Source organism: Trachypithecus francoisi, unplaced genomic scaffold, assembly GCF_009764315.1.
Source record: "Trachypithecus francoisi isolate TF-2019V2 unplaced genomic scaffold, Tfra_2.0 Contig01579, whole genome shotgun sequence".
NCBI lineage: Eukaryota > Metazoa > Chordata > Mammalia > Primates > Cercopithecidae > Trachypithecus > Trachypithecus francoisi.
Window position 1 is genome coordinate 4351368 of NW_022681442.1, and position 27096 is coordinate 4378463.

The 27096-nt window shown below is 42.6% G+C and overlaps 1 protein-coding gene across 3 annotated transcripts in view; it reads right to left on the reverse strand.

Moving 5' to 3' along the window:
- The window catches only part of DOCK1 (dedicator of cytokinesis 1), a 551514-nt gene that overhangs the window by 321834 nt on the left and 202584 nt on the right, over positions 1-27096 (reverse strand). For all 3 annotated transcript variants that reach the window (XM_033179145.1, XM_033179136.1, XM_033179142.1), the window contains 4 exons: positions 26932-27002; positions 22182-22288; positions 7474-7601; positions 5276-5371 (listed from right to left, as the gene is read on the reverse strand). In XM_033179145.1, the coding sequence (XP_033035036.1) occupies positions 5276-5371; positions 7474-7601; positions 22182-22288; positions 26932-27002 (402 nt within the window). The remainder of the gene's footprint in view (positions 1-5275; positions 5372-7473; positions 7602-22181; positions 22289-26931; positions 27003-27096) is intronic.

Genomic DNA, 27096 nt, shown 5'->3' on the forward strand with positions numbered 1-27096 from the left:
AGCAAATTCCCCACCCAAGATGCAGTTGTCACCATGAAACACGCCCTCGACCAGCCCATCAATGTCCCCGAGGGAGTGTTTAGAGTGGAAACAAAGTAACTTCCATCACTTGTGTCTAGCGAGTCAGGATGCTCCAGTGGTCACAAGAGTGAAGTGGAAAATCCAGGCAACATCTTCCCCTTCCCTAAGCCCACTTCTGTCAATGTTCAAAGGGAATTTTTCCTTAGAAGAAGCCCACATTTTCATTTTAGTGAATTAGTAATTTCTAATCCCCTCGTGTGTATCCAGGCCACAGAAAAATCTTTAGAAGTCCGTCTCACTCGATTACATTTTTAAAGGACCTATTAACAGAATGTAAATCTGATCATCTGAAAGAAGCAACAGCAGCTCCTATCACAGGAGACGGAAATGTAACTCATTTCACCAGCTCTCATGTCCGCCTAGAGTGCTTCTTACTCTACGAAAAAAACACACCCAATGGCTGGCCAGCCCACCTGCACAAAATACAAGAGCACCTATCCCAGCCGTGGTCACCTGCTCAGACCCGTGTGTGATGAGGAAAAATGCTGCTTAATGCTGAGGGCTTAGAAAGCTTCTTTTCAAAAAGGAATGCTAAAATAATAAATCCTGAAGTCGAACTTAATATAAAAGTAAGTATTTCACTCCATGTTTCTACTGCATCAGATTACATCAGAGTAAAGATAAAATGACCTTTTCATTCTGTGGCAAGGTTACTGCAACGCTTCTCTCTCTGGGTATATGCTAAGTATTCACATGGTCTACAGTTCCATAACTGCCAAATGGAGTTGTTTCGGTTTTTTCTTAAGGATGTAATACTTGGGATCATAGCACATTATTATCCTAGGCACGAGATGCATTCCAATCACCCATTTCAAATATAATCAACTAAAGCAAACAATATACAACTGACTGCAAAGTCGAGTTTTTGTAAAATCCCACAGATACAGATAAAAGAAAAGCCTTATATTGCATATCCCAACTTATCTAATTAAGTGTGAAGCTCCCCAGTTTTCTATTCCTTACATAAATAGGGGGAAGCTGTCAGGGTATAATCACATTCCCAATTAATAACTTATTCCGATGGAAAGAGGCCACATTTCTAGTACTGTTGACATCATGTAATAAATCATTCAGTGTATCAATTCCAGAGTTCTTTTTAATCACTTTAATGTTAAAAAACTCATTTTCAGTGATTACTTAGAATTTTTAAGCTGATTCATAGTTACATAATTTCTACTATATTTATGCAAAACTGAGTAACACATAAAGACTGGAATCTCTAAGGTATAATGGAATGGTACAGCCTACCCAAAACAGATCTATGAACTATTTTCTGCTTCTTTTCCACTCTAGAAGGTCCACTGATTAAGGTTTTTGTCCACTTTGTCAGGGATACTTTTTGCCTTGATCGCCCTCTAATCTAAATTCACAGAGCAACAACAATGACTTTGAAAAGTTAATGCACAAATCTACATTTGGTGCAAATTGGAAGAGCAAGGGCAGGCATCCTAAACAGGGGAGCATTTCACTCACACTGCTCTGTGGACTCCAGAGAGGGGGCTCGTGGCTGGCTGGGGATTACAAAGTCCCACTATACAACTCGAATTTTCAGTGGCGAAGGCCCTTCTTGAAAACATCTTGATGTTGTCATCACTCATTAAATGATTATAGCTTATTCAGAATCTTTTTGAGAGTCCTTCCAAGACAGCTGCATTTTACAAAAGAAATTCCAAGGATTTTTTTAACTTCTTTACAGATCTTAGAGATGGTAGAATTGGGAGGAGTCCGTTTAAGACCTCTCTCGTCTTCCCACTTTGAGGCTTCTGTTTGGGAAGGTCAGGGCTGTGGAGGATGGTTCTGGAGGTGGGTAGTTGGCTCTAACTCTTCCATTCCCGGACACTGCTTAGACCCCTATGCCAAATGCTTGATATCAGTGTGGCTCCGGATAAGACCAAGCATGGGTCCTCGCTGCCACACCCCCTTCTTAGAACATGCAAGGCTTCTTCCTGAGGAGCTCCTCAGGGTTCCTTAGAATACACGGGCTCTTCCAAGCTGGAGCATCCCAAGCCCTTCAGGAAATGGGCCCCTAGCTTGTGGTCTGGCCCTTCCAGCAAGGAGATCCTAGAGTTGGACCATGGATACAACACGGTAGAAAATAGAAAGGTGCTTATGTCACTGAACAGCTGCCTCCCTAAGCAGGACAGGGATCTAGGAGCAGCTCAGTCCTTTCGATGACTTCTGAAGTGGACCATGGCCATCAGCATCGTGTGCCTGTGTCTTATAGAAGGGACTGAGAGCATACACGGGAACCAAATCCAGGCTCGAAACAAGTGCTGCCGTGCTAGCTGTGGGATCTTGAACTGTTTCTCATCTGTCTGCAGGGCACTGTGAGAATTACATGAGAATCTTCCTGTTCATTATATAGTGCCTAGCACGTAAATGCATGCTCAGTGAAGAGGTGTCATTATTACTACCACAGTATTACTACCATCATTACGCCTGAGATAAGAGAAATTTCTCAAAGACATCCTGGACCACATGGTCTGTGAGGAGACACCATTCCCTGCAGGGTCTGTTCTACCCTTTGATGAAGCTGCAAGCACATCTTACAATCTCTCCACACTCCCAGCTTCCCATGAAATTTTATGAGCTTTTTCTCTGCCCTCTTCCCTCCAGTTTAACTGTTGGTCAATGGGCTACAAGCCAAGTGAACACACACCTAGCATAAAGACCCTAAATAAGGCTGGGCATGGTGGCTCATGCCTGCAATCCCAGCACTTTGGGAGGCTGAGGCAAGTGGAGCCCTTGAGGGGAGTTCAAGACTAGCCTTGCTAACATGGTGAAACCACATCTCTACTAAAAAATACAAAAATTTTCTGAGTATGGTGGCATGCACCTGTAATCCCAGCTACTAGGGAGTCTGAGGCACAAGAATCACTTGAACCCAGGAGACAGAGGTTGCAGTGAGTCAAGATTGCACCACTGTACTCCAGCCTGCGTGACAGAGCGAGACTCTTATTTTGGGAGCGGAAAAAAAAGACCCTAACTGGAGGCAGGATTGGGCCCCAACTAGACACAGGGCCACACCCCCAACCAGACACTGGACTGTGCCCCTCTGACCAGAGACAGGACCTCCTAATCAGAGAGAGGACCATGACTCACTAACCAGAGACAGTACCATGTTTCCCTAAGCACAGGCAGAATCATGCTCCCCAAAACAGAGACAAAACAGTATCATGAGACCACCTGCCTCCACTTCCACCCTCTCCCTCATCTGCCACCATCCCGGCATGCCATCATGTCACCCCCAGTCTCTCTAAGTACGCCCATCCCAAGAGGGTCTTGGCAGAACCACACGTGGTTCAAGTTCAAGCCACACACTGTTTGCTCTACATAACGCCCTTTCCAGTTCCATTCCTGAGACTGTGCACACTGCACCTGCAGCACAACCCCAAGAAGACAGGAATGCCGGACCTCAGGGGTCAACGCCGGACATCAGGGGTCAACACCGGACCTCAGGGGTCAACAGGTGGGTCCTGGAGTCACCGCAAATCCTTCTCCATGGGCTCAGTGCCCATTCCATATTAATGTGTTCCAAATGTGTTTCAAGAGTATGAATAAGAATAATTATGATGGAGAATAAGAAAAGGCAGGCAAATTTACATTTATGTAATAATGGAAAAGTCTACTGTAAATAAAGCCAATTTACATGGAAACATTTTATTTCCTGAGTCATACATGTTGTAACCCAAACTTAAAAAAGCACACTTTAAAAAGGAAAATCTGAACCTCACACGTGCTGAAGCCCTAAGACATGAACTGTTTTACTGGATGGAAATACACTAAGGCAGCATTTGTCCATCTGAGGGATCTGTCTGTGACTCACACAAAATGGAGTCCTCTGTGATGACACCAGCCATAAAAATGCAAAGGACCCCAGTGCTCCGTTCGGACTATGCTGTCCAAGAAGACACACTTCACCTCCCTGTTCACATCCTAGATGTGCAGGACACATCTAGGAAAGACCAGGGTACCGCCTCTGATTTCAAGTGAAAACTCCAAAAGGACGTTTTCTCCTTTCATTTCAAGTTATTTTCTGGAAAGGATCTACCAAGGCGAGTTAAATGATAATGTGTACTAAATATTTTAAACATTATCCAGTTCTATCTTTGATGGGCATTCGGGTTGGTTCCAACTCTTTGCTATTGTAAATAGTGCTGCAATAAACACACGTGTACATGTGTCTGAATAAAGAAAATGTGGCCCATATACACCATGGAATACTATGCAGCCATAAAAAAGAATGAGTTCATGTCCTTTGCAGGGACATGGATGAAGCTGGAAGCCATCATTCTCAGCAAACTGGACCAGAAAACCAAACACCACATGTTCTCACTCATAAGTGGGAGCTGAACAGTGAGAATCCATGCACACAGGGAGGGGAACACACACAGGGGCCTGTTGGGGGTTGGTGGCCAATGGAGGGAGAGCATTAAGACAAATACCTAATGCATGTGGGCCTTAAAACTTAGATGATGGGCTGAGAGGTGCAGCAAACCACTATGGCATATACATACCTATGTAACAAACCTGTATGTTCTGCACATGTATCCCAGAACTGAGAGTTAAAAAAAAAAGAGAGAGAAGAAATTATAACCCCTTGAGCCCCAAAAAGAAAAAAAAATTAAACGAGACCTACTCGTGCACTTTTTGCTGAAGGAAAGAAACTGAAGGTAAGAGGTGGGGAGGACAGCAGTGAACCCTGGGTAAAGGCACCACGATCAGAAACTTGATGGACTGTCTAATTAGTAAAATATTCTGGAAAAAAATGAATAGGCTCCTGCCTAATTACTGTTTAAGAGAAACACCCACAATACATGAGTAGACAATAAAATAACTAAGGTGAAGTCTCTCAATTACTTTTTAGGGTCCTTCATAAAACTTTATTAATGGCACCTGAAATGTAAACACTATGGAGAAACTGCCAGAAGAATGAGGACTGAGCAGAAAATGCATGTCTTTTGCTAGAAGTAAGTAATGAGAAAACAAGAGCCAAATGTTTCTGTATTTAAAGTTGGTTTGCTTACCCTTCAACTTTGACATTCCTTTTGGAAAATGAGGACATTTTATATACCAGGCTGTATCTCGATGGCTCACTACACTGCAATATAATAAGCTTATGTTCAAACAGCAGTTGGAGAAGGATGCTGTCAGTCCCAGTTAAATATCCAAGCGTATGTCACCAAGCACTTACAATGAGTTCGGAATCTCGTCCCATGGAAATGACGGTTCGGTTCACAGTCCGGAGAAGTTTCTCCATGATAATCTGGACGTGTCTCTGAGTTGGCCCCTGGGGAAGGACACACCAACAAACATGAACGCCAAACAGAAACATTAACACGCAAGCCCCAGTGGCTGCCATTGAATCCACTTACCCTGTAAAGAGTAAATCAATCATAACCCTTAATGAGATGAAAAATGGCCCTTGTCAAAGGCAAAAGCTCCCACAAAGAAAACTCAGGGGATTTTATTAATTATAGTCCATTAATGATAATTTGTTATATATATAATCATAGTAATTTAATTTAAGCAAACCTTAAAAGAAAATCTGTTTAAACAATATAATGTTTATGATCCCTGATGAGCCCACCAATTAGTTTTCTAAAGATATTTGGCCATCTGTAAATGGAAGGCAGGCAGATAACAGTCCTAGATGGTTCTGCATGTCAAATGCAAATAACTTAAACAGTCACATAGGCTAGAATGTTTAAACAGCATTTAGCAAACTATCTAAACTTCACACTGCTGTGGCATTTTCTATCAGCAAAAATTGACTCTTTTATTAGTGTGGGATGGGATTGTTGATTCTTCTTCGTGAACTTTGAATCTGATTAAACACATGCTCTAGGCCCTTCCCAGTGTCACCACCTCCTCTGCGAGCTTTGGCCAAACAAGCTCTTACACCAAGCTTTTCTCCAATAAAAACAGGGAAGAGCCAGAAATGGGATCACTGGAGGCTGGCCTTTGGGCGAAGGCTTCCGAAAAACCTCTACAAAGGCAATGCTCCTGTAAGAGCCAAGGTTTCTAGCATCACTAAGAACAGATTTAATCCTATCTTTTTCTTCCAGATCATCAACCAGGCTCTGAGAGAATGAACCAGTGCTACAGGGGAGAGGGTGACCAGGTATGTGGGCATGGTGACTAGGAGGGATTTCCAAGGTCATGCAGGAAAGGGCCAGGGACAAGCCTCATCTACTTAAAAATCCTGGCTACTCTGTCCAGGGCTAAGGGCAAGGACAGACAAAGCCCTGCTTTCAGCTTTTCAAGTACACCTGGAAAATCAATAGCATCACATGGGTGCTCAAACAGGTATGATATGTTGCGAGTGGAAGGCACAGGGTCCGACTTTTCCATATGTGCTGGCACAAACTTGCTTTTTATTTTTTCTTTCATTTTCTAGAGATGGAATCTCACTATGTTGCCCAGGCTGGTCTTAAACTCCTGGGCTCAAGCGATCCTCCCAACTTGGCCTCCCAAAGCACTGGGGTTACAGGCATGAGTTACTGCGCTGGGCCAGCACCAACTTCCGATTTTTAAAAAAGTCCCTGAAAGAAGCATACAATTTACAAATGCAAAAGGAATAGGGTAGGCTGGGTGCGGTGGCTCACACTTGTAATCCCAGCACTATGGGAGGCCGAGGCGGGTGGATCACAAGGTCAGGAGTTTGAGACCAGCCTGGCCAACATAGTGAAACCCCGTCTCTACTAAACATACAAAAAAATTAGCTGGGCATGGTGGCAGGCGCCTGTAATCCCTGCTACTTGGGAGGCTGAGGCAGGAGAATCGCTTGAACCCGGGAGGCGGAAGTTGCGGTGAGCTGAGATTGCGCCACTGCACTCCAGCCTGGGCAACAGTGTGAGATTCTGTCTCAAAAGAAGGAAAAAAGAAAAAAAAAAAGGAATAGGGTAGAGCTACAAAAGCAAAGCACTGACCTATAGGGGGAGAGCCTCGGGGGAGGTAAAGAGCTAGCTGCTCTTCTCCTTACCATTCTCAGCATGCCTGGCTTTTTGTTTTTTGTTTTTTTTTTTGACTTTGTACATGTATTACTTTAATAAAAATAAGAAGAAAGAATGCAGGTAATTAGCCAACTTTAAGCATCAAAGCCTTTCTGTCTGACGTTAAGGATGAAAATTTAGGTCCTGAGAGGCATTTCGCTGAGAAGACACAGGAAATAAAAAATGATTTTCAATGCAGAAGGATAAATGTTATAATGTAATAATCATCATATATACATAAATAAAAATAATTTAAGGGTGCAACTCTACCGAGACAAAAAGAGAGGCTAGACGTTAAAATCAAGGCCATTCATTTTTAAATGAATAAAGTTGTACTGCAAGGCAAATGGCAGGTTCAGACAAATGACAGGACGTCATGCACAGAGTCATCACTCACCACGTCCTTCCTGTACAGCACCTCCAGGATGTGGCTGAGCAGCTGACAGCAGGCCTCCAGGTCCTCCTGTCTCTCCAGATGGTACTTGAGCTGATCGGTCATCATGGGAAGCAGGATCTCTCTGCAGTCTACATAGGACACAGGGTTGCCAGTCAGTGTGAAACCCACCAAGACACAACTATGTTTGCTATAAGCTTGTCTGCCCTTTCAAGCAGTTTGCATTTACATTGTGCAACACGTGAAACTGACATCTGGAGGGGGTCAATTACTTGACTGTGAGAACGTCATGTCTGCTGTTGTAAATAATTCACACATAAACACACTTCCATGCATCTATGTGTGTATCCCAGGTAAATAGATAATAACTTGCAAACACACAAGATACATATAAACACACACACTTATATCCCATTGTGTGCACATAAATGCAGACACAAACACACATGGGTTTTTTAACGAATTTTCTCTAACTATAAACTCATTAATTTACAGCATTAAAAGAAATACTTCCTACAACACAAATTATTTGAATTGGCAGCTTTTTTCATCCATTCCAAGGTGAGTCAAAAAGTATGGTTTCCTTCTCCTGGGTAGAAGATGCCAATCTTGGAATGTGGCAATTTAAGGCACACAGAGTCCTCACTGAGGAGGAACAGGAAATGGAAACCAGGAGCAGAGGCCCCGCTATGGGAACCATGGCTATAAAATTAAGGGATGCCGTGGTGTAAGGATCAGAGGCAAAGCAGGTTTCGATTTCCATTTGTTTTTTCGATAGGAGCATAGGAAGGATGTTCAGAAAATAAAAGAGCAATAGGGAAACAGACACAAATACGATTAAAGGTGAAATGCAATTCCTAATTGTCTCTTCCAGTTGGGAACTCCAACTTAACTGGAGCATCATCTGGTCTCCAGCACGGACTATCTGTTTACAACACCAGTTCTGTGTTTTGACGCTAGCCCAGCCATTCTTGTTTCCTTTAAATGCAGAGCACATGAGGAGACAGCAGTGCTCTAAAACCTTAAATAGACTTAGCAGGTTTTCAGGATTTTATATTTTAAGACTTACAACATTAATGATACATTAAAACATGGTTTGCATTAATGTTTCTTTTATGTAAGAACACTATAAGCATGCAACATTGGAATGGTTCTTCTGAGTACGCAGAGCACACTCAGAACTTTCCCACGAACTACACTACAATGAAGGACTAGGGTGCAGGCAGAGAGAAACAAAGATTGAGAAGAAACACAAACCCCTCTACTCCCCTGTCTCCAGCGGATAACATGTGGGCAGCCCCTGCCAAAGACTTCCCCAGTTCCAATTTTTATTGATTTCCCAGGAAAGGACTGATAGCAACACCATTTTTCCAAAAAGTTTTGTCCAATTAACATAGGAAAATGTGAATGTCCCTGCTGACTTCACAATGCCAGTAGTCAATACTTAGGCAGAAGTAATGCAGGACATGCTAAGTGCTGCACATCTTCTGGAAAGAGGCCATGTCAGCCTCGAAGGCTGTAGGTGTCTGGAATCCCTCAAGAGGTCAGCGAGGGAGAGCACAGTGCCAAGATGGGATGGGCTGGCCCTGTAGGCGACTGCCCGAGTGTTAGAGCCACCCGAGAACAAAGCCAGTCCAAGAGAAATGAACAAGAAAATGACCTCAAGGGAGTGAATCCAGCCTGGAAATGCTAATGCATGGGACCCACTATTTCCACAAACACCCCCAAATCTCAATGCCTTTCCTATAGAATCTACAAACTACATCCAGACTCTTGAGCTGCTGACCTTAACCACCACGCAGCATCCACCGTAGGGTTCAACTCTAAATGCTCTAGTCCAGCCGGCTGAAATGTTTCCTCAGCACACCCTTATCTGAGCCCAGCCCTGCCAGCACTCTTCCTCGTGGTGCTCACCGTGGTATCTCCCAAATGAGTCCTCTTGCCCTTTGGCTGGAAATACATCACACACTGTGCCAACCTCAACATGGGGAGAGCCCTGGGCCAACCCTGTCACTTGGTCATCCCTAGCACTGCCACCATTCTGGAAAACAAGCTAAATTTCCAAGAAACCTCAGAGGGAGTAGTTAGAACCACTAAGACCTCAGCAGGTAATGATAGCCCCTGACAATGTGACTAAGGAAAAAAATGACTACATAAGCTTAGAATCCGACTTCCAAAGCAAGCTTAGCACAGACCAAAGAGAGGGAAAAGGTCTAATCGACCAGCCAGTACAGGCTGGAAGGAGGGTGTGTCCATAAGTGATTCCAGAAAATCAGAGGAACATAGCACTGCTCAGAGACAGCAGAGCTGGCCCTATAGACTCTGGACCCAGATGTCCCGGCCTAAATTCATCCCTCACTGCACCATTTATCCGTCATGCTGGGTAGGCAGTTGTGGTCTGTGCTGTTCTCAGAGCTAACTGAGTGTGCTGGTCTCATTTGTTAGAATCACTCTGGGGAGAAAGAGGAGGTGTCTGCCTGTTCATCTCTGGCTGGGAGATGCTATCAACCATCTTTGATTACCTGGTGGGAACGTTCACCATCCACCCCACCTGGAGGACTGCGCTACCTTCATCTGTTTGCTATCCAGCCTCTCTTGAGGAGAAACAACAAAACTTTTAGAAATGTCACTGTCATTTTGTCCCATATAAAGACATTTCATTTACTAAGCCCCCAAGAACATTTAAAAAAAAATTGTTATAACCATCCTGATAGACGAAAATCCAACTACACCTCAGCCTTCGTGACCCAGCCATCTATGGCCAGTCAGGATCAAGGTGGGAGGTGGGGCTATGTCTACTTTAACTGTCGGGACAAAATGAGATGACACTTGAGGGAGGACTTTGTAAAAAGTCATCCAACATGCCTCAGTGAGAGGTCTCCCCCAGCACCATCAGCATCAGAAAACTACACCCCTGACCCCAAAACAGAACCAGGTGGTCACTGAGGAGGAGCAGGCTGGCAACCCGGCTTTCCCTAAAGGCCAAAGGTCACTCTGCCCATGCCAGGGATTTCAACCAGGCCTCCAGGCAGAGGGTCACACAGGTTGTGGCACCTTACAGTACCATCTGTCACCTGGTCCACAGCAACCCATCCCAGACCCCAAAGAAAGTCAACTCCCCAGAGCCACTCAGAGAGGCTGGGAGGACCCAAGCCGAAGGCAGCAAAGCCAAGGAGTGCACCTCCCTGGTGACCTGTGATCTGCAGGCCTCAGCACAGCCCCTGGTGGAGCCAGGTACAGGCAGGCCTCCAATGCCCCGTTACAGGAACATCTGAAATACTGATTGCTTTAATTATCTGTTCCTCCTTACTGGGATGCAATCTCCATAAAAGCAGAAGCCTTCTTATTTTCCTTAAATGGCATATCCAAGCACATAAACCAAGGCCTGATGATAGTGGCAGTATGACTGTGTGTGTCCTGGATTAACTTGCAATTACATGCATGTGGTATCCAACTAAAGTCTGCAGTTAAAAGCAGGTCTGCTGCTCCCAACCCTCAATAAATGGTAGCTGTTAATAGCAATAACACAAATATCATTATACAAAATCAGCCTTTTCAACTAAAAATATACAAAGAAAACTAAAGCCGTATAGCTGTGCTATACAGTACAGTAGCCACTCAGCTGCCTTCCCTAAAAGCGAAAACATAAATTTCTTCAAACCTCATTTTTTAAGGGGCTTCTCTTATTCTGTATTTCTGTCTACAGATAGTAGGATTTTTCAAGAAGTGGTGGCAGTACACGTTTTAAGTAACAGTAAGACTCTAGAATTTTATCTTAAGATAGCAAATCAGGAGCACTGAGGAACGTACACTACAAAGACAGACAGAGGAACAGATAGACAGACAGACATACACACACACACACACACACACGCACACACACACACACACACATACCCTACAATGACCTATTTTAAAGCATGAACAGCTGTCTCTGGCAGTCAAGGAAGGGGAATCTCCCGTCTTCCTATGGACTTCACACCTAAATGTCCTGCATACTCTTCTCATGGACGAAATGTCATTTCTACGGGTTTGGCACTGATAGTCCCATTAGTTCCAAAGCAGATGGCCTGGGAAGCCAACAAATAATCCACCAGGAGAAAAAAAAAAAAAAAAAAGGAGGCGGGATCTTATATTTTAAAGAAAAACACATCATCTTTTGAAAACTCTGGAACAAATACTCAACCAGAAGTCCAGGAACTTGGGTCACTTTATGGGATTTGGGGAAAGCCTTTTAATCAGTTTACTCACACATATGAAGAAATAATGCAGTCCCCCTGCTGGCTCTTTGCTTTGTATCTTGGGCAAGTTACTTAAAGTTACTGAAACTCTCTAGGTCTTAATTCTTCTTTTGTGCAAAATGGGGATGCTGTTGGTCATCTCCCAGATTGACCGTGAGAACTAAATGATACAATGCGTGTATTTAGCAAATATGAGCCTACAACAAACAGTGGTAACAGAAGGAATAGTATTATACAAAGTCAGCCTGTTCAACTAAAAGGACTCAAAAGAAAACTAATACCTCAGAGCTGTGATATCCAGCTCAAAAACCTCTGAGCATGTGAAATCTAATTAGTGCCATGGAGGAATGGAATTTTTAACATTATTTAATTGTAATTAACATAAATTTAAATGTAAAAAATGCTACTGGATTTACTTACTAGAAATCAATGTTTGAAACAATTGGGGTATGTGAATCTCATTTTTCAAAGGTAAATTATATTCAATGATGAAAATAAAGATCAAGTATCTGGTGAAAATTTCACATCCAAACTGAGATGTGCTATACAGGTGTAAAATACTGGATTTCAGAGACTTCACATGAAAAAAAGAACATAAAATATATATCATTAATAATATTTAGAGAGAATTCATGTTGCAGTGATGTTTTAGACAAAATACATTGTTAAAATTAATTTCATCAATTGCATCATTTTTTAAAATGTGGCAACTAGAATATTTTAAATTACATACATGGCTCACATTCTATTTCTGCTGGACAGCACAGTCTCAGAGTATGCTAGTAAGCAGATGTTAAGGACCTTGTACGTGACTTCTGATTGTTATGAACTGGCATTTATTGTAAGCAGAGTCACGGCCACAGCTCTCTCCTATCAGACACCCCATCACACACACATGACTCTAGGACTGTCAGTGCTGACTAAGGCTACGGTGACCTACAAGGAAGCTAGAATCAGCTAGCACAGCTGTCCTGGTTTCCTTGGCCACGCACAGAGCTATAAAGGTAGCCAGGTGGGCCCAGGCTCCATGCAAATCAGCTGTGAGGATCACACCAGTCACCCTTTCACGGCCCTTCCCCAGTGTGATCCACAATGATTACAGATGGCAATAATTCAACATCTGTTCATCCTCAGTTGCAAGGGCCGAAGCCAGGATGATTAATGCTCTGGTAATGGGGACAGAGTAAAAAATATTAATCTTCATAAAAGGTATTCAACAAGCATTATCAGCTTATAAATGTCCAAGCAGAATATCCAACCATAACCCCATTACAGTTCTACATTAAAGCAAGATGCAAATACAAGAATGAATTTGTCCATTTAAAACATTCATTTTTATGAACACTGAGTAATGTACTTCTTAATTTTTCATTTGGTCACATTAAATAAACGATCCATAAAGTGCATTTAATAACCCTCTGAGTGTGACATAGAACTGAGATCCAAAATAACACTTTTCATGAGAATTAAACAGTAAGAACCATATACATGGGGAGTGTTTGCTATTCATCTTGTATAGTCAATTGTCTTATTTTCCAACCATCTAAGAATCCTGGACCCACATGTTTCAACACGTCCAGGTGCTTTTCACCCTCCATTCAAGTCTTCAAACAACAGAAATACAGAAGAAGGTGCCGACACTGTAAGGAATCACAGAGCCAACTACTTAGCTCCACACTTCACAGATGTGGGAACTGGGAGCTGAGTGAAGGGACCTTCAGGATTGCACCCCTATGCACCATTAGAGTCAGAATTATTAGATGTCTGATTCCTCAGCTGGAGCTCCGCAGGGTAAAGGATCCATGTAGGAACACACATGTGTAAACCTGTATGATTCAGGCATTTTTACATAACAGATGCAAAGCAAATTTTTCAAGAATCATTTTAACCTAACAAGTCATGAAAGTTAGCAGTACCAGAGAACAAATGAACATCGAGTTACCCCTGGTAGGTCACTTTTCCTTTCTGCGCATTAGTTTCCTAGTCTGTAAAATGGAGTAAACACAAATGGCCTGTGCAGTGTTTCTATTCCAAGCTGCCGGGCAGTACGTTTTAAGTGTTCTGATTGGAACACGGCCACTGGGCAGAGGGCTGAAAATGTCAGAAATGTGGTAATCTGCAATTCACCCTTGAGGTATTCAGTATCATGGAATTTGAAATGAAAAGGTGACAGAGCAAGCAAAAGGGTGTTGGAAACTGGAAGGAGGCAGCACAGTAGCACGTGGACTGTTGAACAAAAGGAAAAAGAAATTTGTCAAAGGTATGTTTTCTGGACATCAGCACAAGGCTTTGTAAAAAAGCGAGCCATCCTTTAAAGGAAGGCAGTGAGGGAGCAGATATTTTGTATCTTTTACTTTGGAGAAGTAAAGATTAAACTTCCATTACTCTGCTAGTAACAAGCTGTCAGAAGAAAGAAATGAAAGAAGAGCCAATGGAGAAAAATCACAAATGAGTCCCATTTATTAGTAGATGAAAAAATCAGCAAGATGCAAGAAAAATGCCAGAGAACACTGTGTGGGAAGAACTGGTGAGGCAAGAAGTCTATTCTCTAGGTGGACAGGAGTACATCAAGGATGTGGCTTGTGTTAAGTTCAGAAAGAATTTACAGGGCTGTCAGTCTGCAGGCAGGATCTCACCACGTGGAAGATGAGAAAACCAAGAGAGAATATACAGAGCTGTGGAATGGTGGCTATTTTTTAAACCAGGAGAATAACGGTAGCAAAAAATATAGGTCTTGGCCCATGTGGTCCTGCACAAACTCCCCTCCTGGTTGCACTGACAATAAAATACATATGTTAAAACCCTATATTGTGTTGTAGTTCCTCTTAAGGAAAGGACTGTGAACCCAGGGAGGAGTCTATGCCCAAGAAAAGATGGAGGTCCTGAAGCAGAACCTAGGAGACTGCAGGCTGACCTGGGGTTCTTCCCACTGTCCCAGGCTAGTTACTGTAGACAACATATCATGCAGTTACAGAAACCAGCTCCCAGGATCTAGAAGAAATCATGGAGTAAGGAGACTCAGGGAATTGCTTTCCTGGTGCCCAGTGTGCACATGACTAAACACAGGACAACTGACACAGTCTCTTCTCAGATTGTTCTTCTTGTTTTCAACATCCAGCAACAGGAACAGAAGCCCACCCAGAAGTGACGGCAGAACTCAACAGACGATGATAAAGTTTACACCAACTCCACTATAAAGAACTGTTGGCACCACCAATTTGATCACAGATAAAACTCCCCACACAGAAAGAAGAGAAAAACTATGAAAACTCCATTAACATATGAGCACAACACTGTATACTTTATACATTTAATTTATTTCTATGTTTATTTATTCACTTATTTGTATTTTGTCTTGTTCCATATGGCATTTGAAGTAAATTCCGTTTTCAGAATGCATTACTCATATGGTGGGTGTGAAACAGTTTAAGAAAAGAGTGGGCTGATGGATTTGTAAGAAGCCACCTCCTCCATCAGCACCACGGCGGTGGACACCTCCCTGCCAGGCTTCTTGCTGAACTCTGGTGTCCTTATCTAAGCACTGAGATAATCACTCTTTTCCAATTCTACATTTTTAAGTAGATGACTCTGAAGACTCTCAAAGGAAGCAAACTCTCTAACCAATGGTCCTGAGCACACGGCAGATATTCAATGAATTATGATGGAATTGAAATGGATACAATTAAAAATTGAGTTCACCCTCCTACATTCAATAAGTCATTTCTAAAACCCTGCAGTGTTTTAACAAATGGTCTTTTCCAAAACATATATAATGAAAGATAATGATATACAGAATGAGGGATGAAAAAGGTGCAGTATTACAGATAAAAAGTTTTATCGAGGCATGAAACACACAGAAGAGAAAATGATGTTTACATTCCACCATTATTTAAAAGAATCAGTCTTCGGGGTTCACAGCTGGTTCCGTTCATTAGAAGTCATCAGCACAACTATCTAATTAAAGTACTGCAGAATGCTATATGAGTGGTACATTAAGTGACTGTGGCAAAATTGACCCCAACCCCAATTGTTCCTTCTGCACAACATCTATCGAGTTAACAAAACTACTGCAGAGTAGCTCGGGTTTAAGATCCCTTTCGATATAGCAAAATATACTTCTATTTTCCACAACAGTAAAGCTCAAGATATTTTATTTTGTTTTTTTAATCAAAAATGCTTTTATCAAAAACGTTAAGAAGGTGTATTATGGGTTTGTTTTAAACACGCAGCTTTTCTATAATTTAAGGCATAATAAGTTGATTAATGGGGTAATTTTTTGAGATATAAATTTCTATAATGGATCAAATCACAATGATAATAGTGTAGACATCTGACTTCAATATTTCCTAATAGTTAGTCCCAATAGGTGTCTGGGACTTTGCCCTCAGATTTCAAAGGGCTGCTGTAACTAATGTTTCCACCATTAAAAAGGAGAATTTTACTTTGCTTGATAACTACAAGAATCACTCACCTTGAAAATAATAAGGAAAATAATTTAAACTCACCAGGCCTACACTTTCAAGAAGCTCTATATTGCTCAAAAATGGAAGCAAATGAAGTTTGAAAAAACTCATGAACACTGTCTACAAGGAGCCTGTTGGCTATAGTGAAGGGAGGAGCCCCAGGAGGGCCAAGGTATGAGGGAATGGCCTCTTTCCCATTCCTACTCACTACCAGAGTCCAACCACCAGGAAAACAACCAACAGGCAAACAGAAAACTACACAGGGTGCCAGAGAATAGCAGACTCACAGAAAAGCAGCCTATCTAGAGTATTCAACTATTTGCAAGACGAAAAAGGGGTCGTCTTACCACTAAACTTTACTCTCAAAATCTCACACTCCCATCCAAAACAAACTGAGTGAGGACAAAATGATAAGGATACAGTAAGCTCCAAAGAAAACCTGTGCATTGCTTTAGCCACTATGGAAATGGGAATATGGAAAAATTACATCTTCAAAGGCAAAGAAGTGACCCAGTGTTCATTGAAACAAGCTTCCCAAAGCTGTCAGGTTCAGAAGGGGGCCAGTGTCAGATTCAGAAAGGGGCCAGTGGGTGAGAGAACATGTTCCAGGAGGACTCTCACCTCCACTCAAAGGCTTCTTACAAGTATGGCCAATGCTCTTTACTAACTTAAAAGTTAATGTTAGCTCAGGATGCTTCATTTTATTCCAATTTCTGTAACATTAATGTTACACATTTTTGTGAGCATAAATCCTAAATGTCAGTGTTCCAGTGTTTAATTACACGAAAACGTTTCATTTCTATATGATTTAAGCTTTAATTCTCACAGTTTTTGTCAGCTATATGAGCACCAATATAATCACATGGAAACAAAGCTACAAATGCACACATCATGAAGCTTTGACCTTTCCTTCTCTTTGTATCTATCTTGCTTTGAAAATCTGCTCACTCCACACCACAGATTATATGCAAGAGTCATCTTTTGGTGAAGCACACAATCTATTAACCAGTTTTCAAGTAGTCAAATCACATGGCGAGACAAAGCTTAAAGCCATCACAGCCCATTGACTCTCACGCACACTGCCCATTCACTGACTCTCCTGCACAGCATGCTAACATGTTACAGGCCCTCTACCTCGGCAGAGGGGCAGGGGTGGGAACATCCAAGGTGGATGTCTCACCAGCATGGGGACCAGCTCCTCTGCACAGCCTCTTCTTAGGAACACTGTTGTGCCCTCTGTATTACTACCATACATTTAAAACGACACAAATGGAATGCTGTGATGGCAGAGATTTGCCTCAAAATATCTGGGGGATGGGCATACAGATAAAAAAGATGGATCGGCTGGGCGTGGTGACTCAAGCCTGTAATCCCAGCACTTTGGGAGGCCGAGGAGGGTGGATCACAAGGTCAAGAGATCAAGACCATCCTGGCCAACATGGTGAAATCCCGTCTCTACTAAAAATACAAAAATTAGCTGGATGTAGTGGTACGTGTCTGTAGTCCCAGCTACTAAGGAGGCTGAGGCAGGAGAATCGCTTGAACCCGGGAAGTAAAGGTTGCAGTGAGCCCAGTTCGCGTCACTGCTCTCCAGCCTGGCAACAGAGCGAGACTCTGTCTCAAAACAACAAAAAAAAAGATGGATCATGAGTTGATAATTTGTAGAGCTTAGTGATGAGTATACTGCCTTACGCTCTTCTTTCTGCCCTACTGTATATTTGAAATTTTCCATAGTTTTAGCAAAAAGGTATCTTGAATGCAAAGATCTGAACTCCACCCCCCTCCTATTTCCAGAAAATAGAGGATTAGATCAAATGAAAATAGAAGAGCATCTTGATTTTATAAAACTGCTCAGAGAAGACTCTTCACACCTCAAGTCTCTCCCTTTTCTCCCTCTCCCTTTTCTCCTGATGTTACTCCTCCCCTAAGACCTCTCCTTTCTCCCCTATGATCAATTCATTCAAAGCTAAGACAAGGAAAGGCTGCCAATTTCCCCATATGAACCCAAACCTTCACCTCCCTTCAATCAAGTCAACTACACATGTGTATAGCCAGTCCTGCTGCTTTCTCTGTACTGCCTCCTGGTTAGGAATACCCCTAAGCATTTCATTCATTCAATAAATATCCACTACAGGCATGCTGAGGCCAGGCATGCGCTAGGTACCAGCAGAAGAGCAAAATCTAGATGAACAAGGCCCAGCTTGGAAAGCTCTCATACTATGGAAGGCCCACAAATAAGCAAGTAAGAAATACAATGATTCTACATGGGGCGCGTGCCATGAGGAGCCATGAGGTAGCACATAGAGAGGTATTTTAAGCAGGGTCCTCTTGGAAGAAATGCTCAGTGATGGTTAATTTTAAATGCCAAATGACTGCACCATGGATGCCCAGAGAGCTGGCTGAACATTATTTCTGAGTGTGTCTGTAAGGATGTTTCCAACAGAGATTAGCAATGGGATTGGCAGACTGAGTCAAGCACGTCCACCCTGCAGAGTGTGGGTGGCCATCATCTAATCCTTGAGGGCCCGGATAGAACAGAAGGGCAGAGGAAAGTTGAATGCACTGTGAGCAAATGGCTGCAGTGACACAACCCTGGTGTCCTCATTCAGGCCAGTCCCACACGGGCTGGATCACACACAGCTATCTTGCTTTGACAAGCCCAAAGATGTGTCTCCTGTGAAGCCCAACAAACTCAGCTGGATGCATCTACAGTTTCCATGTTCTCCAAGAGAAAGAAATGGGGAAAACAAGGCCAGAAACAACCAAGGCACTGTAAGGCCTGGCCTACTGGGACCTAGACCTGGCAACAAAAGGCTTTTCTGCAGAGGAACAACACCAGCTTCAGAATTCACTGCCAGCCTCTTGCGAACAGATCCACTTGTCATTATATCAGGGGGAGATAAAAAGAAAGGTTTTAGTGCAAAGCAACCAGTGGGCCTCTTTCAGTGAGTAAGGCAACACACAAGCTGAGAAGCAAAGACGGGAATCCCACTTCACCCAGGGAGCCCCCACGAAGGAACCCGGAGGACACACACAGGGACGCATTCTGATCACATCCTCCCGAGGATGTTTACTAAGGGCAAGTGCATTCAGTGGCATATGCAGCTAAATCCAGTTATACCAAGTTCTAGAAATCTGAACACAAGGAGAGTTCATTTGACTGATTCCACTGGGATCAGGAAACAGGACAAAAACAACCACATTTGTACAAATTAACAAGAAACAGAAAAAGCAAGCATGAAAATCAGATCCAACATGTCTCATCAGAAAACCGCTTGGCTTTAAATTCTTATACCAAAGGTGGCACAGAATATTTTCCAAAAGTAATGACATCTTTTGTAAGAATGGACGAACTGGAAGATTTCTGGTGATAAATCTTTCTTGACCAGGAGGTTAAGATATCTGTTGGCTACTTTGAACAAGCAGAGAGCTTGCAGATGAGAAAAACTGAGGTTGTTTTAAGAAAAACATTTAAAACTCAAAGGCAGTAAATAGGACCTTTTTCACATTGGCCAAAGTATTCTGAAATGCTTCTAGGCAACCACGAAGCATTTAGAAGTACATTTGAGCTGCCAATTATGGCTTAGACAACTTCTTCTGATGGGGCCATTCTGGAGCTGCTTGTAAGACATGAAGCTTCAGGCTAATTTTGGTTCATTTAGCCCACAATAATTTGGGATTCATATATTTCATACAATCTCATTTACTATGCTGGATACAACTTGCTTATACTAACATCAAAATCCTAACTCCATACTTAAAAAGATGATAGTAGGTTAATTACTTCAAAATATTATATTACCTGGTAATTCCATATTAAACAAAGCTAAGTATTTATTCATATCCTGCATACTTCCAAAATAGGACCTCAGGCTGTCTAAGATAAAAGGCTTAGAGAACAAGAATGAAACAAAAATGGGGTATAGAAAAGAGGGGGAGAAACAATTACAAACACCTAAGCTAACAAAATCATTGAATATAAACAGTACGTTTCCTTCAAGCTTTCTACGAGCTAAAAAAATGAGCAAGCTTTAATAGAGAAAAAATATCTGGGGTCAGGCTCAGTGGCTCACACCTGTAATCCCAGCACTTTGGGAAGCTGAGGTGGGTGGATCACTTGAGGTCTGGAGCTTGAGACCAGCCTGACCAATATGGTGAAACCTCATCACTACTAAAAATATAGAAATTAGCTAGGCATGGTGGCGGGTACCTATAATCCCAGCTACTCAGGAGGCTGAGGCAGGAGAATCATTTGAACCCGGGAGGCGGAGCTTGCAGTGAGCCAAGATCATGCCATTGCACTCTAGGCTGGGCATCAGTGCGAGACTACGTCTCAAATGAAAAAAAAAAAAAATCTAATTGAATCTTTTATGGTTTACATTCTTATTCAAAGAAACTAAGTGACATACAGAAAAAAGTTTTGCAACAGAAATTTTTAAATATATGTAAATATATCCTGAAGAAGATCTTTGTTAAATCAACACTCAAGAAAAATCAAGCACAATTCATCAACAATTTACTGACAATTGTTCTCCATGGACAGTTGATACTTATTGATAGCTATTAATTTGATGAAGATACTGATGACGGTAGTGCTGGTGACAGAGTATGTCTCCTTCTGTGTCTTGGCATTGAATGGTTAGGAGATGGGGCATCAGTAACCCACCTAATAAGAACAAGATATAAAATTTTCAGGGGATTTTACTTGCCGTGTTATAAAGCTTATTCACTGTAGGAGGAAATCCTGAAGCAGGGTCCTGGCCATCACCTCTATTATCAGCCTTTCCTTGAGTCCCCAAGTTTTGGAAGACACCTGGTGAGTGGGCAATCCAGTCTCCAGTGAGAAACTGAAACATGGACAGTCAGGAATAATGGCTGAATGGAGAGTCATGTGCTTTGAGTCCCAGACAATGGTGAGAACTGACTTTCTTTTATGAAAGTAAGAAATGGCTTCTGACTCAGAAAGAGGTCTACACGGAGGGGCTGCAGAAAGCCCCCCACTTCTTGGTTTGATGTGTTTTTTTCTAGAGAAGAACACGCCCACCTAAATGAAGTCAACATTTTCTTTCAATATTGGCCTTAGCAATAAGTGTAAACTCTGGTGCATTTTGTAAGGTTTAGCCGAGAAAGAAGATTAAAATTCACACCCCAGAAGGCACAAAGGACCAAGCCATGCACAGAGTGCGTTCCAAACCCAGCCAGTAACTTAGCAGGGACATCTCAGGTCTGGGATCCGTGAAAGCACAGGGGAACTGAAAACAACACCAAGAATGAGGACAACAGAAAATGAATGGAGCAGCCAAACGCCGGGGAAAAAAAGGAATCAAATGAATCCAGGCATCTCAGTCAGATTGTCACTCAACAGACTTCACGTTTGCCTCCAATAAATGAGGAAGCTTGTGGAATTATGCAGAGGTTTTAAGCTTTCAGTAAAACTGCTTGACAAGGGTAAAATATTAATTCCATCTGCCAAATAGAAAGAAAATGATTAATAAAAAGGGCAGGGAGATAACATGGGGAAATATAAGGTGTTCTGCAGGATAAATGAGTTGAAGAATCATTAAAATTCTTATTACTTTGAGTAGCATTTGAAGAAACGCTGTCAAAGAATGCAAAGTTCAGAATAAGATAAAACCATTACTTTCAGATTTAAAGAAAACTTGAATTCTTTTCCTTGCAATCATCACAATGGAGTGAAGTGATTGCCTCCCCGGGACAGACAATCACCTATCTTAAAGGCTACAATGTATGCTGATTAACCCAGGACTTTGGTGTATACCTAAATTACAAACTAGGAGCTTTTGCCTTCATTTCTCAATGATCTATCACCTGCACTACATGTCGATCACCCTTCTCTTGTAAGGGCTAAATCTTCCTGTCTTGTAATACAGCAGTTTTAATTGGTTGCAACCTCCACTCCTTTTGTCAAGAGGAGGCAATTCAGAGGGTCAGTGTCTTCAGAAAATAAATAACAGGACAAGTGAATAATTCTTGGGGTTCCACTCACCATGCTGTGTGAAGAGGTCACTGTGGACGATTTCAATCAGGCAGTAGAGTTTCTGGATGGTCAGCAAGCCCATGGGAACATTGAGGATGAATTCAGTAAACATTTTGCTGTGAGGAAAAACACGAGGGAAATAATTTTGAGACACACAGCAAAAGGATCCAACGTCATTACAATACTGAGATACAAGGTCATCACATGGTCATTAATGTCACCAGTATGTTCAACACAGCCCCTCATGCACTATGGGGTCAATAACTCATTCCAAGAAACGACGTTTTGAAAGTGTTCGTTTTCACTCCACAACAACTTTTGGATGCCTATAATCCAAAAGACAGACAATAACAAGCGTTGCTAAAGACATAAGGAAATGAGAACAGTCACACCAAGCTGGTGGGAAGGTAACACAGTGCATTCACTTTGGAAAACAGTGTGGCATTTCCTCCAAATGTTAAACATGACAGTCACCATATGGCTCAGCAATTCCACTTCCAGGCATATATCACTCGCCCCACCCAAAAAAATGAAAACATAGATCCACACAACAATTTGTCCATGAATCCTAGTGGCATCGTTCATTACACTCAAAAAGTAAAAACAACCCAGAAGTCCATCAGCTGATGAATGGATGAACAAAATGCAGTATATCCACACAATTCATCTCCAAAAAGAAGGAAGCACTGATGCTAAAACATGGAGAAATCTTGAAAATTTTATGCTAAGTACAAGAAGCCAGTACAGAGGCCACAAGTTGTATGATTCCAGCTCTATAAAAAGGCCAGAAAAGACAAATGTGTAGATACAGAAAATAGATTAGGGGTTACCTGGGACTGGCTAGGAAGGAAAAACGACCAGAAATGGACACTGGGATCTTGCCGGGGTTATAAAAATGTTCTAAAATTGGACCCTGGTAATCATTGTACATCTTCATAAATACACTAAAAACCACTGAACTGAACCGTCTACAACAGATTACTTTACAGTTTGTAAATAATATATCACTTTAAAAAAAATATACTTTTACATTTGGACACAGGAAAGGGAACATCACACACTGGGGCCTATTGTGGGGAGGGGGGAGTGGGGAGGGATAGCATTAGGAGATATATCTAATGTAAATGACGAGTTCATAGGTGCAGCACACCAACATGGCACATGTATACCTATGTAACAAACCTGCACGTTGTGCACATGTACCCTAGAACTTAAAGTATAATAATAAATATATACATATATATACTTTTAGGAAAGGCTAACAGACCTACGAAGAAATTGTAGAAGAAGAGCTCTTGTTAGTAACTAAACACAAATTAAAATGGACAGATATGGTTTCCCAATCATAGCGGCAAGGTTCTATACGATGAGAATTCCCAGTACCAGCAATGTTTGGGAAAACCAACACCAACATATGCTGGTAGAATGTTGGTTTCACCTTCTGGAGGGGGGCAACTAGATAAAATCTACTGAAAATCCTGTAAGAAAATGCAATACGAAGTAATGCCGTTTCTCTTTTTATCCTAATGATATAAAATAGGAGCAGAAACTACAATTACGCTACAGGAAACTCTATCCTAGCATTTTATAATATATATATTTTTTAAAAAACTTCAATACAACTCAACAGCCATCAGGTAGCACAGTAGCTACAGGCCTGTTCTTTGTAATCAAAAAGCCCGGTTGGCCTTGAACCACTGCCATATACCAGCTGAATTATCACAGACAAGTTATTGAGGATAAAATTAGGCTAACAATAGAACCTATGTCATACCATTGTTGTAAAGATTAATGGACTCATACAAGTACTTTGTGCAAAGCCTGTTTTACATGGTGAGAGCACATAATAGATGACATGTCTATTATTGCTGTTTAAAGATGGGCCAGCATGGGACGGAATCAGCATGAAAGTTATTAACAATGATGATACAGAAGATGTCCTCATGGCATGGGAGAGGAAGATATCTTAAGTGCAGGAGCTGATCACAAAGAATGGCGACTTTTATTTTTTTTTGGAGACAGTCTCGCCCTGTCGCCCAGGATGAAGTGCAATGGTGTGATCCTGGCTCACTGCAACTTCTGCCTCCCAGGTTCAAGCAATTCTCCTGCCTCAGCCTCCCGAGTAGCTGGGATTATAGGCACGTGCCATCATGCCCAGCTAATTTTTTGTATCTTAATAAAGACAAGAGTTTCATCATGCTGGCCAGGTTGGTCTTGAATTCCTGACCTCATTCGTGATCTGCCTGCCTCAGCCTCCCAAAGTGCTGGGATTACAGGTATGAGTCACCACGCCAAACCAAGAATGGTGACGTTTTTAGGTGTGTGTGTATGTGTGTATGAAAGGGATCCAGCACTTTCTGATTCTTTTGGGTAGTGGACTTAAGTTTGAGTTATCCTCTTCTGTCATCTCTTCTGTTTATTAAAACATGAACCAATTTTCTAAATAGAAACAGGTATGTAGGTGATTTTCAATGTCATTTTTAAAAATTGAGGATGAGTTCGTGTCCATCATTCTCAGCAAACTATCGCAACAGAAAACCAAATACCGCATGTTCTCACTCATAGGTGGGAACTGAACAATGAGATCACTTGGACACAGGAAGGGGAATATCACACACCGGGTCCTATTGTGGGGGCGAGGTAGGGGGAGGGATAGCATTAGGAGATATACCTAATGTAAATGACGAGTTAATGGATGCAGCACACCAACATGGCACATGTATACATATGTAACAAACCTGCACATTGTGCACATGTACCCTAGAACTTAAAGTATTAAAAAAAAAAAAAATCAGTGTCACAGGTATTGAGGAGGAACACAGGGATGCACAAATCGCAGACAGGCCAGCAGCCGCCTGCACTGGCCCTGGCCAAGCAGGTCCTCCTAGGATCTCCAAGCACATGGCTCAACTACAAACTGTGAGCTTCGATGATACCCCTTGAGGGGCTCATTTGTGCGCACAACGAGGACAGGCCCGGCCCTCCGTCGGTGAGGGGCTCATTTGTGCGCACAACGAGGACAGGCCCGGCCCTCCGTCGGTGAGGGGCTCATTTGTGCGCACAACGAGGACAGGCGCGGCCCTCCGTCGGTGAGGGGCTCATTTGTGTGTACAATGAGGACAGGCCCAACTTAAGCACAAACTGACAGCAACGACGATACCCCTCCGTGGGTGAGGAGCTGATCTGTGTGCACCATGAGACAGGCCTAGAGTATGGCCACAGCGGACATCAGCTGCAGCTTTCTCCACTTTCCTCTCAGTTTGTCAAGACCTGAGCTGCTCAAATGCTCAAATATGAGAAAGCCCTGGAAGCACCTGCGCGGGGAGGGGGGTTGTTAAAACCAAATGACCAGGCCCCACTGTGCAGTTTCTAATTCAAAAGGTCTGGGGAGGAAGCCAAAGTTTGGCTTTCTCTAACAAGTTCCCAAGCGCTACTGGAGCTGCCATTTCGGGGCCCACTCTTGGAGAAGCATGTGCCAAGGAGAAGACTCTACAGCGTGCCAGGTGCACAGACACTGCCCGTGAGCCCGTGTGTTTCTCCTTTTCTCATGTAGGGCCTGCTAAGCTAATGGCCAGCACTGTTAGTGCTCCGGGAGCAGAAAATAAATGTCTCCCTGCACGGCACTAAATCCTAGGGAACATCAGATTCCCAGTGATTCGTGGGGGACAGCGCCTCCCAGAGAGCCTCTCGCCCTTCAATTCCAGGGCACGAGTGACCTATGGTAGACATAAAGAACAAGAAGGATGATCATTTTTTATTCAGTTTCACTGCTCAGTGGACAGATGGCTCTTTACTAATATTTAGGAGGGCTTCACTGGCCAGTAAAAAATGGCGTCTTCACCCACAGGTAGTTTATTGTGTCAAATCAAAACCAAAACAAAAAGTAGTTGAGGACTGTGCTATTAAATGTCTGTGGTTTAAAAGACTGTGCATCCCTGCGGTGGGAGCAGTGGCACACGTCTGTAATCCCAGTGCTCTGAAGGCAGAGGCAGGAGGGGCGCTTGAGGCCAGGAGTTTGAAGCTGCAGTGAGCTATGATCGCGCCACTGCACTACAGCCTGGGCAACAGAGTGAGACCCCTATCTCTTAAAAAGTAAATTATAAAGGCTGTGTATCCCATTTGCTCACAATGGCACTTTTCAGAATGCAGTGACACCAACAGAAGAGGAAACAAACAGCGCACCTGGCCACCGAGAGGCGGCAAGTTAGGGAGAGAAAAGGAAGGATTTGGTGTCCAATCTCACTCCTTGGTCTGCAAGCCCAGTGACCAGCTTTCTCCAAGTTTGTTTGTGGGGTTTTCTAAAAATTATTTTCTTAGCAACTTCTGAGTCTTCTGCTTGAGGCTCAGGGCCCCTCCCAAAGAGGAGTTGCCTCTATTATAGAAGCAGGAGCTGGCACAGGAATATTAAAGCTCTTATGTCAGGATTTTTAGGTGCTGAAAACAAGAGCAAAACCAACAACCACATCTTGAAATTCAAACCTCAAAGTACGCAAAATGCCAAATGGGCATTATATGCCAATTAGACTGTAAACAATCTTCTCTAAAAATATTCTGAGAGTTGACTAGTGATGCCTTTTCCATATCCTGTCATAATTATCAAAGAGTCACAGACACCACCAGCAACACATGTTCCAGGACGATCCAGGGCACTGACATATGGAGACATGAGGCAGAACCCTGAACATCCCATAAACTAAGTGCACTGAGAAGGAGGTCCCACATGGCACGTGACAGGCATTCGCCTCGGCTGCACACTTACCTGAGCTCTTTGGGATCAAACACCAGTTTCACATCGTTGACGATCGTTGGTAAGTATTTCAGTGCTGCCCCCTGCAAACCAAGAAACAAGAAGGCTGAGCAGCATGCAGGTTAGGGAGTGCTCATACTAATTTGTAATCCTTATGAGAAGAACCGCAGAAACACT